Source organism: Ascaphus truei, chromosome 12 (genome assembly GCF_040206685.1).
Source record: "Ascaphus truei isolate aAscTru1 chromosome 12, aAscTru1.hap1, whole genome shotgun sequence".
Classification (NCBI taxonomy): domain Eukaryota; kingdom Metazoa; phylum Chordata; class Amphibia; order Anura; family Ascaphidae; genus Ascaphus; species Ascaphus truei.
The window spans coordinates 7,789,159-7,802,663 of record NC_134494.1 but is presented as its reverse complement, the minus strand read 5'-3'; the positions used below and the strand labels follow the sequence as shown (position 1 = coordinate 7,802,663).

The 13,505-nt window shown below is 49.2% G+C and overlaps 2 protein-coding genes across 2 annotated transcripts in view; both read right to left on the bottom strand.

Moving 5' to 3' along the window:
- LOC142463838 (uncharacterized) overlaps positions 1 to 13,505 on the bottom strand; it is a 78,288-nt gene that overhangs the window by 12,287 nt on the left and 52,496 nt on the right. The window contains exon 4 of the mRNA XM_075566650.1: positions 378 to 1,412. Within this exon, the coding sequence (XP_075422765.1) occupies positions 378 to 1,412 (1,035 nt within the window). The remainder of the gene's footprint in view (positions 1 to 377; positions 1,413 to 13,505) is intronic.
- The window catches only part of LOC142464337 (uncharacterized), a 222,954-nt gene that overhangs the window by 157,008 nt on the left and 52,441 nt on the right, over positions 1 to 13,505 (bottom strand). The window lies entirely within an intron of this gene.

The following is a 13,505-nucleotide window of genomic DNA, read 5'->3' as shown; positions in this document are numbered from 1 at the left end:
CGAAAAGTACTTACAGTTTGCTGCCCTCCCTGAGCTGCAGCTGTCTTCTTCTCCCCCCTCCCCCGCAAAAATGCCAACCCCCCACCCCCCGTCACCCAAGCCCGTGGAGCTCAATTCCTCAAACCCCGGCAGCTCGAGCTTTAGCTCTTTAACTCGGAGCATGTTGTCTTTCGACTTGCAGGGTGTGGATTTCTTCAGCTGTGAGCCTCTTTTGCCGGTGGCATCCTCCGACTAGGGCGGTGGTCCTCTGGAGTCCAGCTCTGCGGGATCCCGCCAGCCGGGACCGAGGGGGCGGCTCTCCGTGTTCCACTCCAGCTGGTGAGTAAGCTGCGGTATCCATGTTGGGTGGGAGCCGCGTGCGTCGCTGGTCTGCTCACCGTCTGGATGTCTTCATCCGGGTTGAGGCCTCTCTCCGCCTCGGCTCCGGGTTGTTGTCTCCCTCTTCTTCTTGCTGGACTGGGATGCGGTTCTGGTCCGGAGTCCAGGTAACTGGCGGCGTTAGGCCGAGGGCTCGTGCAAACGGGGCCATGTCCTCTGGGTATTTTATTGTAAGGTATTTGCCCTTGTTGTTTGCGGTGAGCTTGAAAGGAAACCCCCAACGATATCTGATGTCGTTTTCCTGCAAGAAGGTTGTTAGGGGCTTCATTTCTTTTCTCCTCAACACCGTTATTCTGGACAGGTCAGAAAATATCTGGAGGTGTTCATTTTGGAAGGTGAGTGTTTCTATTCCCCTACTCGCCGCCATTATCTTTTCTTTTGTAGTGTAACTGTGCAAACGCACAATTACATCCCGTCTTCTGCTTGGGTCCTCAGAGCGGGGCCCCAGGGCTCTGTGGGCTCGGTCTATCTCTAGATCACAGTCCTGCAGGGAGTCGCATACTGACCCAAAGAGGTCCACTAGGTAGGGGCGGAGGAGGCCAGGGAGAACCGTCTCCGGAATGTTACGGATACGGAGGTTTTGCCTCCTATCCCGGTTCTCCTGGTCCTCCTGCGCTTCCCTGAGCTGCCCCAGTTCCTCCCGCAGCAGGAAAATTTCTTTCTCTGCCGCTGTCTGGCGCCTTTGGGACTCTTCCATCACGCCCTCCAGGGCTGTTGTTTTGTCTGCCAGGCCATTTATCTGCTGTGTCAGGCCAGTAACAGCTGTCTTTATTTCTAATTGTAGAGAGGCCTGCAGCTTTGTGTGCTGTAGTGCCATGAGTTCTTCCATGAAGGCTCTGGTGATCGGTTCTTCCTGCGCCTGGGCCTCCTTTTGTCGGGCTGCTCTACCCTGTTGCGCGTGGTCACCGCGTGCGCCTCCGCCATCTTGGATTACAGGCTGCGGGTCAGGGCTTCTCTGGTGTGGCGAGAAGAGCTTTGCAACCGCTTGCGCTGCGGGTTTCTTCGCTTGCTTGGACATCTTAGTGTTATTGCCCCTCGCGGGGGGATAAGTTTTGGGCTGAAGTTTTAGGTGGAGGGGTGCTATATTTGTAAATTATACGGGAGAGTCTGCGGAGCTCCCAAACTACCCGTCCATGTCAGCTGACGTCACCGGAAGTCATCCAGGACTTTTTACATCACTAGATCTATGGGCTTTTGTTGCAGGGATCCTCATTAGTGCCTTGTCATTGTGGAATTGTGGGTTCATGTGAATCCTTTTTATGTACTTTCTTATTATGTAGTTTTATTTTAATTGGTATAAAGACAATTACTTTTTACTAACTGTGTTTTTCCTTTTTGCGCTTTCTTTTTTTTTGCAATCAAAACTTAACTGTAAAATCTCCTGCGAGGAAATAATGCTAGCAATTAAAGGCCTTAAAAACCTTAAGTCCCCTAGTCCCGATGGGTTTTCGGGTTTGTATAACAATTTTTTTTCCAAAATTATCACCCCCCAACTGAGGATTCTATTCAATACATTTATGGAAGGTGAGTCTATTTCTGACACAATGGCCTCAGCTAATATTGTGCTGATCCTTAAGAAAAGGAAGGACTGTACAAGTTGTTCGAGCTACCGCCCCATCTCCCTCATTAATACTGTACTGACCTGAAATTATTTGCCAAGATACTAGCCAACAGGCTAAATGAGTACATGGCACACCACGATGAGGTGGGTTTTATCCCTACTAGACAAGCCGCAGATAAAGTACGTCGCATTGTAGACCTGACGCACTCAGCGAGCGCAGGGGGTACGCCACTCCGATGGCTCTCTTTAGATGGCGAAAAGGCCTTTGATAGACTCTGGGTGAAATTTCAGGGAGCGCAGTTAACCGGAAAGTACATACAGTGGAATACAAAAAGAGAAAAGACACACAATGGTGCAATACTGTCTATTGTTTCCAGTTCGTATAGTGCATTGGGTATAAGTATACACGTACATACGGCACAAATAAATGTCAAGTGTTGTTGTCCCAAAGAAAGGCTTCTATAGCAGGTCACACTAGGGACTGGTCAACCAGGGGTTAATTCCCCCTCTTGTCTCACACAGGTTGTGAACCGTGTAGAGAAAAAAAAAAACAAATGCACACAATAGTGTCAAAAAGTCACTTGTGTATTGAGTGTAAAACACAATAACAGAAGGCTACTCACATAGTAGCCCTCTGTGAGGGCATTTGTTCCACAGACTTCAAGGGATACATCCACCGATGGAGGTAGGGGTCCCGCGGATGTGTAGGCTTCTGCACGTGAGCTGGTGCGCTGTCAGCTCCTAGCCCTGATTCCTCCATCAACACTTCCACGTTTCTTCACTCACGGGGTCAGCATTTGCACGTGATGACGCTGACCGTCGGGAATTCCTTGTCAGATCTTTCACAATCAGGACTCGGAGAGGTGCTTCGTCAGGGGTCCTTGATTGTGAGAAGATGGTCCTTGGTCCCTTAAATAGTTTTGTGCAGCCAATCCGGACTTAGTTCAATGTTTGACAAGTCCTTCTCAATAGAATTTTGCCACAAAACTTCACAATATAACAACATGCATCATAGGAACTAAATGCAAAAAGCTTTAATACTTGCAAGACTGCAAGAAAATATTAAAAATACTAAGAAATAATTAGAATGCTAGATAAAAAGTACCAATATGTACTTCAGAAAAAACAACTCAATATGAACCTATAGTCAGACATAAGGTGCCCCAGCCAGATAAACCCAATAATCAGAGAGCATCTATAACACTACAATAGGCTGTGTGGCTAAATCCTCATAGTCTGCAGTAAGGTTCTATAGGGATGAAAAAAAATTCCAATTACTGTCATGCATAACAAATATAACAGTCCAGAATGTATGAAACAGTTCAGAATGTGTGGAACATATACAAGCAATGTTGATTAATAATAAAAAGATGATGATAAAAAAGTGATAATAAAAACCTATCTATCATAGGTAGAAGCAGGAGAGAAAATCCAAAGGGAAGATAGGGACATGTTCCACTTACAATACTGCGGAGAATAATTCTAACAGACATATAATGCTGTACTAGGGAGGCAAATGAAGGTACTTCTAACGAGAATGTTTAAAAAAAAATGTATACCTGTATAAAAAACATCTGGAAAAAAAAGAATATATATATATTCATGAATCCTGTTCCAGAGAGGCAAGGGATCAGAGAAAGGCCGCAATATCTATATCGATATTTAGACCATTTGGGCCTCTGTCCCCTCCTCTCCAATGTTGCTCGATCCATTCGATTGCTCTGTATTTGAGTCTGGCTGGATTGGCATTGTGTACTTCAGAGAAGTGTTTGGGCACGCTTTGTGACTGCATCTTCTTCTTCCGGATATTCCCAATATATTCCAGAATATCATCCCTATTTAACCCTATATCTGGCTGTGGCACCTTATGTCTGACTATAGGTTAATATTTAGTTGTTTTTTCTGCAAGTACATATAGGTAACTAAAGAATCCACCAGGTGGAGCCATGCACTTTTTTAAGAAAACCTTTTGAGACTAAGGCCTGGGACATAGAGGAGCAAACAGCGCTGAGCCGTGCTCCTGCTCTGCCTCGCCTGCTTCAAAATGGAGCTTTTCCTGTCCTTGCAGGCGAGGCAGTGAGTGCGCTCATGGGGCGGGGCGGAGGCGGAGCAGAGGCGTGCCAGGAGGCGGAGCGGGAGACGAGGCTAGTCCCTCACTCCCATTGGATGTGAGCAGTCACGTGACCGCTCACATCGCTTCCCCGAGCGGCAAATTTGAAACCTGCCTGTCTCAGCAAAGTTTCTCAGCCTCCGCACGCATCAGCACGCATGCGGAGGGAGAAACTATTGCCACGCTGATGACAGATGCAGGGGCTTTGTGGATCTGCTCAGCGCGGCTCAGCGAGCTTAAAGCTCACTATGTCCCAGGCCTAACTGTGTCTTTTATGCAATTAACTAATCATTATTGCAATTCAGTTTTTTAAACACTTGTATTGATTTACTTTCACTAACTGTGACACACTAAATTTGATGACACATTATCTATATACTCTTTAGTAGATATTGTGTTGGATGTATTTATCTGCTGTCAAGACTAACATGTCAATGTTCCATAGCTTTTTATATATTGTGCTTGATACAGTATGCCTATTATATTTTGTCAATGCCAATGTCTCATATATTTAACACTTTTGAGACTTGAAGGATTAATGTGACACTTCTGTCTTTTGTTGGCTATTACATTATTGTTTTTATGTGAATTATTATTCTGAAACAACCAATAGGTTGCCATCTTTTAAGTTCCCCTTTGTATTTTCCATTTTTAATTGTCATATTTTTGCACATACAAAATGGGCTTATGCTTTTAATACCATTAGAGAAGTCCCTATAGATTGTGTGGTCCGTTTCCACCTTTTGAAAGGAAATACTACACTTGAGAGTACACACAGACACAATCATTCACAACAACAAACACATGTTGAGTCTGTGTACCCAGAACACAGATTTATATGTTTATTATAAACAAGTATAATCAAAATGATCAGCGATACACCTGGTAATTAGGTATTCAGGGTATAAGTAGAGGCTCACCACACATCACTGACAGAAACCTGACGAAGCAAGAGATACTTTGCAAAACGCGCAGTTCCGTCGGTGGTGAAGTTCTTTGTGTCCACTGAAGGCCACCATAGCCCTTACGATTACTCTGACGGAGGTCCTGCTGACCGGACGCGGAAGCAGGGGGATACCACACAGAGTTTTAATGTGGCTATCAGTGCCGGAAGTGTCTTTACATACATGTAAGTCTATGTATACGTACAGAAACAACAGAGGGATAGGGAGTGATCACAGGACCATACCAATTGAATAATGTAATCAAATATATAGGTGAGGTAATCAAAAAGATGGGTGCAAACTGTGAACTGAAAAGTGAATCAGAAAAGGGGGAAGGGAAACACAAAAATGAATGTGCACCCTAAAAGAATTCACTTATATGCACACCAAACTAGTGTAAAAATTAACTTTTAATAAATTCCTTAAAACATATATTACCAAAGTAATGTGTAATGTGAATTAAAAATATATTAAATCAGAGTTATCTGGCATCCATGTCTTTAATTATTGTGTCGTGCTGTCCCAGATGTCCACTTAATATTGGTGGGATACAAAAGACAAAGGATGCTAGGAGTCAGGGTGTTAACCCCTCTGGAGCAACGATGAGACCCAGTAGTGAGAGTATATAGTTGTTCACAAGTGAGTGGCCAAATAATTAATTACGCTTCCTTTCTAGATGGACCAGCACTGCACACTGCAATAAAGGCTTAGTGTGTTAAGGTACAGGTGCCTGGATAATAAAGCTAGCACGTACAGTGTAATGATGTAGCAGACTCTGCAACATACACCCGCCAGACACAGTAGTGCAGGGGTGAATAGCACAGAGATAACTGTGAAAGCACCTCACATAGAATGCAAGGAAAGCAGGCACACAAACTGTGGAAATAAATAAATGAACGACAAACTGCTAGGGTCTGCAAAGTTAAAGCCAGGAGACTGCAGACACTACATTAAAACAGCTCCAAGTAGGAGACTGACAACATTGCGCGTCCGCTCCAGAGGGGTTAACACCCTGACTCCTAGCATCCTTTGTCTTTTGTATCCCACCAATATTAAGTGGACATCTGGGACAGCACGACACAATAATTAAAGACATGGATGCCAGATAACTCTGATTTAATATATTTTTAATTCACATTACACATTACTTTGGTAATATATGTTTTAAGGAATTTATTAAAAGTTAATTTTTACACTAGTTTGGTGTGCATATAAGTGAATTCTTTTAGGGCGCACATTCGTTTTTGTGTTTCCCTTCCCCCTTTTATGTATACGTACGTTTGTTTGTAATAAAGTGCATATATTTTATCTCTATTTGCGATTGTCGTCCTTTCCTGGATTACTGCAAGGATAGCATTGGTCCATTAACACAGTCTTCTAGGAACCTAAAGATCAAGTTCGAGGGGGTACTTACACAACTAAAGATACCTTGATGTGAGGAGCTCACACTTGTCCGTGTGAGTATAGTTTTTTATCTTCTATCAGCTTTCATCTCCATCATTACCCTAATCAGTTTTCTCCATTGTATTTACTTTATACTGCACGGTTATTGTATCCATGCTTTATCACTAACTGAGTGTTTTTATATACATTCCGATGGTTTTCTGCGCTCACCACAACTATACCTCTACTGACATATGAGGGTCAAGGGAGGATCCTTTCCTGGTTGAGCTGCAGTTCTGTAAAGGGCCAGTATAATAGTGTTAGCATATTTTAGGTAGTAAATATGTATTTCAGTTATTGTTTTCTTAAAGTGGTAATTGAATGTTTAGTTGTGTATAAAATAGTTATGCTGTTCTGTTTAATTACATTAAAAAAAAATTGTCAATGCCTTCGTACAAGGTTAGAGAGGAGATGCTATTGGAGCTGAGTTAAGTGACTTTATTTTGGCGCTATTTGATTGGACAATAATTTCTATAAATGGTCCATGTAGGTCAGTGAAGGATAACCATTGAGGAAGCTGTAGACTGAAAAGGCGAAACGTGCAGGTTTTTGACCCTCTGAGGACTCCGTAAAAAGAAACCAGGACGTCTGACTCCAGCAGGCCACCGTACTGCTATGCGCGCAGATGAGAAGCGCCGTCGCCAACAGCCAGGAAAATCTGATGACCGAGGCTGCCGGGGTGGAGGACAAACACCAGACGAGTTTGCCGAGACTTACGAATGATCCGGAGTGGTATGAGTGTACACATAATAAACTCAATGCTCCTTAAAACTGGGAGAATGTGAATTTGTTTTATTCTTGTTATATTGTTGGAAGTACCATCATTCACCCATTAGCCAAGCACGCTGCCTTGGGTCACACTTGACTCTCCTCTCACATTCAAAACGTCTCTAAAACCTGTCGCTTTTTCCTCCGCAATATCCAAAGATATGCCCTTTCCTCTGTTGCTCGACTGCTAAAACTCTGACTCAGGCCCTCATTCTCTCCCGTCTCGACTACTGTAACCTCCTGCTGTCCGGCCTTCCTGCCTCTCACCTGTCTCCCCTACAATCTATCCTAAACGCTGCTGACAGAATCACTCTACTCTTTCCTAGATCTGTCTCAGCATCTCCCCTCATGAAATCCCTCTCCTGGCTTCCGATCAAATCCCGCATCTCACACTCCATTCTTCTCCTCACTTTAAAGCTTTACACTCTTCTGCCTCTCCTTACATCTCAGCCCTAATTTCTCGTTATGCACCATTCAGACTCTTGCATTCTTCTCAAGGATGTCTTCTTTCTACCCCCTTTGTATCTAAAGCCCTCTCCGCCTTAAACCTTTTTCACTGACTGCCCCCCACACTCTGAATCAAATCCCCCCCTTCCCCTCAGTACCGACTAGCACCCTCTCTATCCACCTTTAAGACCCACCTTAAGACACACTTGCTTAAAGAAGCATATGAATAGCACTGTGGATATTCTGAACACATGGCACATAAAGCTTGGCCCCCTGCAGACGCACTTACCAGAACTCCCTCCTACTGTCACTGTACGTTCTCCCTACCTACCAATTAGACTGTAAGCTCCTCGGGGCAGGGACACCTCTTCCTTAATGTTACTTTTATGTCTGAAGCACTTATTCCCATGATCTGTTATTTATATCATCTATTATTTATATGATTACCACGTGTATTACTACTGTGAAGCGCTATGTACATAAATGGCGCTATATACATAAAGACATACAATACAATACAACATATTTTGCTATTCGCACATATCTTACAGAATGAACCGAGATCGTAAATCACATCTAAGGCTCATCTGACAAGCAGTGCGATCTTAACCTGCTTCCTTATGTAACAGTGTATATGGTGCAAGATACCTATGGCAACAGGAGGGCTGAGTCGTCCACCGATGGTAGTGGGGACACAGGACTAGGCTTCTGGGTTCATACCCTACATATCTTTAGCAGTGCAGTGCCTCCATCTGCCGTAGGCTCCAGGGAACTGAAGATGATCTCCCATGGTAGAACCGATTACCTCTCCCCCTAGTAAGATCACACACCAGGCCGGAGGTATATGCAAACAGGAACAGTTTATTGTCTTCACTGTACAGCACAGTAACAAGGCCGGGTTCTGTCTGATGCAGTCTCTCAGCTACCACTGAAGGATGGTCCCTGGACCTTCACTACAAGCCAAGGGCACCGGCAGCAGTCCCAGCTCTTCCCTGCCTCTCTAGCAGAGGCATGGTACACACTCACTCTCCCTGGAGGGAAAGGACCAGAGTAGGCCCAATAGTCAGGCTCTTGGCTGTGTGACCTGCCGCTCTCAAGTGGTAGAGGCACTACTAAATATGGGGCGGCACTGCCCTTAAGTACAGCCAGGAGGAGGGCATCAGATTTGTCCCATGATTGGTCATGCCAGGCCTGATGTCACTGCCTCCGCTGTCACTCAATGCAGCTCCTCGGAGGGGGAAAACCCCATATCAACTACTCGCAGCCTGATTGCTTCCCTCCTGGCAGTAAGCCCTGGTACAGACTAGTAGCCACAGATGGGTACATTTACATAGAAAAGCAACTACAGTAGGATTTGGGTTAACGTTTTTATTCCTTTAATAATGTGTATTTGTTATTCAGGGATTTGTTGGTAACGTTGATACAAGATGATTATGTAAATTATATTTGTTTAAATATGTAGAGAGCATTTGTGTCCCTGCCATTGGGGACTCAAAGTCTTTTGGTTTCTTATTTGCGAGATCCATTCATTTCCTATTGAGTGTATTGAGCCAGATCCCCTATTTTGGATAGGAAGGGGAAGGCAGGGATGGGGAAGGCAGGGAGGGTTTGCTCTTTGTGACAATTGTTATTTGTCATCAAGCACTTGCAATTTGTCTAAGTGACAGGACAGTACACCAGCAGCCCTGCTGACTGAGGTCACAGTGACAACACAGCAATGGAGAAGAGCAAATTGCATTCCTCACATCTTCCCCCACAATCCAACCTCCGGTATCGGGGCACAAGGCTTCCTTGGTAAAGTAAGCATGCACGCTCTTCACCAGTCCCGCGTGCGTGCCTCTCACCAGTCCTTCACCTCCCTGCTTGTTCAAATTCTCTGCGACTGGTGAGGGATAGGCGCACACGCCACCGTCAAGCAGCAAGGGGAAAAAAAAAAATGAGTGTACGTACTCCGTACGTAAACAGGGTTGCAAATATGTACGTACTCGCGAGTGTACGTAAAGTGGGTGTACGTAAAACGGGGTATGCCTGTATGTGCTTTTAAAAATGTCTGATACATTTTATATATAAATGTTCGCTAGCGTCCTTGGTTGCCATGGTAACACACAATGCATCTATGATATAATGGCAACGACAGTAGTTATGAGGGCAGACCTTGCCGTGACCCGTGATGTCACAACCCGGAAGCACCGGGAATCAAGCAAACACACGAGGTTCTTCTGGCTATTTGAGTCCGCCACACGCCTGGAACGGGGTCGGCTTAATGGCGCCAAGTGGGTGTGGGGCGAATGCTATTGTTATTTAAATGTCTGTATATTATGCTTGTGCACACTGAGGGGTGATCTCGTGTGCTACATACAATTGCTTCCTGGATAGCGCAGTTGTGGTGCTAATAATGCCAAAGTCGTGGGTTTGATCCCACACTGACCATTCTTGCAGGTTTCTTTGCATTTGTTCTGTGTTTTATAAAAGGTTATGAGGATGTAAAAGTTTAAATTAATAAACATACCATGAATCGCTCCCTAGGGTTTTCTTAATCAACGCTGCTCCCTTCCTCCGTTACCACACGAGAACACTGACAAAATAAGTGATTTATCTTAGTATATTGAAATATTAGGAACATTTTTAAATATTTAAGCTACATTCTTAATCATGTTTTTCTCTCCTTCACTGTGCCCCTCTCTCTCTCTGCACCTCCCCGTGCCCTCTCTCTCTCTGCACCTCACCGGGTCCCTCTCTCTCTCTGCACCTCACCGTGCCCCTCTCTCTCTCTGCGCCTCACCGTGCCCCCTCTCTCTCTGCGCCTCACCGTGCCCTCTCTCTCTCTGCGACTCACCGTGCCCCTCTCTCTCTCTGCGCCTCACCGTGCCCCTCTCTCTCTCTGCGCCTCAACCGTGCCCCTCTCTCTCTCTGCGCCTCACCGTGCCCCTCTCTCTCTCTGCGCTCACCGTGCCCCTCTCTCTCTCTGCGCCTCACCGTGCCCTTCTCTCTCTCTGCGCCTCACCGTGCCCCTCTCTCTCTGCGCCTCACCGTGCCCCTCTCTCTCTCTACACCTCACCGTGCCCCTCTCTCTCTCTGCACCTCACCGTGCCCCTCTCTCTCTGCACCTCACCGTGCCCCTCTCTCTCTCTCTACACCTCACCGTGCCCCTCTCTCTCTGCACCTCACCGTGCCCCTCTCTCTCTCTGCACCTCACCGTGCCCTCTCTCTCTCTGCACCTCACTGTGCCCAACTCTCTCTGCACCTCACTGTGCCCCTCTCTCTCTGCACCTCACTGTGCCCTCTCTCTACCCCCCCACACTGTGCTCTCTCTACCCTCCCACACTGTGCCTCTATCTACCCCCCCCCACTTTGCTTCTCTCTACCCTCCTTCACTGTGCTTCCCTCTACCCTCCTTCACTGTGCCTCTCTTTACCCCCCCACACTGTGCCTCTCTCTACCCCCCCACACTGTGCCTCTCTCTACCCCCCACACTGTGCCTCTCTCTACCCCCCCACACTGTGCCTCTCTCTACCTCCCCCACACTGTGCCTCTCTCTACCCTCCCACACTGTGCCTCTCTCTCTACCCCCCCACATTGTGCCTCTCTCTATACCCCCCCCACTCTGCCTCTCTCTACCCCCCCCCCACTGTGCCTCTCTCTCCCCCCCCCACTGTGCCTCTCTCTACCCCCCCCCTCACTGTGCCTCTCTCTACCCCCTCACTGTGCCTCTCTCTACCCAACCTCACTGTGCCTCTCTCTAGACCCCCTCACTGTGCCTCTCTCTACCCCCCCTCACTGTGCCTCTCTCTACCCCCCTCACTGTGACTCTCTCTACCCCCCCACACTGTGCCTCTCTCTACCCCCCCACACTGTGCCTCTCTCTCTACCCCCCCCCCCCACACTGTGCCTCTCTCTCTCTACCCCCCCCCACACTGTGCCTCTCTAACCCCCCCCCACTGTGCTCTCTCTACCCCCCACTGTGCCTCTCTCTACCCCCCCCCCCTCACTGTGCCTCTACCCCCCCCTACTGTGCCTCTCTCTACCCCCCCCCTCACTGTGCCTTCTCTACCCAACCTCACTGTGCCTCTCTCTAGACCCCCTCACTGTGCCTCTCTCTACCCCCCCTCACTGTGCCTCTCTCTACCCCCCCTCACTGTGCCTCTCTCTACCCCCCTCACTGTGCCTCTCTCTACCCCCCTCACTGTGCTCTCTCTACCCCCCCTCACTGTGCCTCTCTCTACCCCCCTCACTGTGCCTCTCCTACCCCCCCTCACTGTGCCTCTCTCTACCCCCCCTCACTGTGCCTCTCTCTACCCCCCCTCACTGTGCCTCTCTCTACCCCCCCTCACTGTGCCTCTCTCTACCCCCCCTCACTGTGCTCTCTACCCCCCCTCACTGTGCCTCTCTCTACCCCCCTCACTGTGCCTCTCTACCCCCCTCACTGTGCCTCTCTCTACCCTCCCTCACTGTGCCTCTCTCTACCCCCACACACTGTGCCTCTCTCTACCCCCACACACTGTGGCCTTCTCTACCCCCACACACTGTGCCTCTCTCTACCCCCACACACTGCGCCTCTCTCTACCCCCGCCCACACTGTGCCTCTCTCTACCCCCCCCCACACTGTGCTCTCTCTCTACCCCCCCTCACTGTGCCTCTCTCCCTCACTGTGCCTCTCTCTACCCCCCAACCTCACTGTGCCTCTCTACCCCTCCCCACTGTGCCTCTCTACCCCTCCCCCCCACTGTGCCTCTCTCTCTACCCCCTCACTGTGCCTTCCTCTACCACCCCACCCCACTGTGCCTCTCTCTACCCCCCCCACTGTGCCACTCTCTACCCCCCACCTCACTGTGCCTCTCTCTACCCCCCATCACTGTGCCTCTCTCTACCACCCCTCACTGTGTCTCTCTACCCCCCTTACTGTGCCTCTCTCTACCCCCCCTCACTGTGCCTCTCTCTACCCCCCTCACTGTGCCTCTCTCTACCCCCCCTCACTGTGCCTCTCTCTCTCTACCCCCTCACTGTGCCTCTCTCTACCCCCCACCTCACTGCGCCTCTCTACCCCCCCACTGTGCCTCTCTACCCGCCCCCCCCCACTGTGCCTCTCTACACCCCCACTGTGCCTCTCTACCCCCCCCCCACTGTGCCTCTCTACCCCCCCCCCCCACTGTGCCTCTCTACCCCCCCCACTGTGCCTCTCTACCCGCCCCCCCCCCACTGTGCCTCTCTACTACCCCCCCCCCACTGTGCCTCTCTACCCCCCCCCCAGCCTCTCTACCCCCCACTGTGCCTCTCTACCCCCCCCCACTGTGCCTCTCTACCCCCCCCCACTGTGCCTCTCTACCCCCCCCCCACTGTGTGCTCTCTACCCCCCCCACCTGTGCCTCTCTACCCCCCCCCCACTGTGCCTACTCTAACCCCCCCCACTGTACCTCTCTTCCCCCCCCTCACTGTGCCTCTGCTCCCCCCCCCCTCACTGTGCCTCTCTCTCCCCCCCCCTCACCTGTGCCTCTCTCTCCCCCCCCCATCACCGTGCCTCTCTCCCCCCTAACCTCCCTCTCCCCCCCCTCACCGTGCCTCTCTTTCCCCCCCCCCTCACCGTGGCCTCTCTTCCCTCTCCCCCCTCACCGTGCCTCTCTTCCCCCCCCTCACCGTGCCTCTCTCTTCCCCCCCTCACCGTGCCTCTCTCTTCTCCCCCCTCACCGTGCCTCTCTCTTCCCCCCCCTCACCGTGCCTCTCTCTTTCCCCCCCCCCCTCACTGTGCCTCTCTCTTCCCCCCCATCACCGTGCCTCTCTCTCTTCCTCCCTCACCGTGCCTCTCTCTTGCCCCCCCCTCACCGTGCCTCTCTCTTCCCCCCCCTCACCGTGCCTCTCT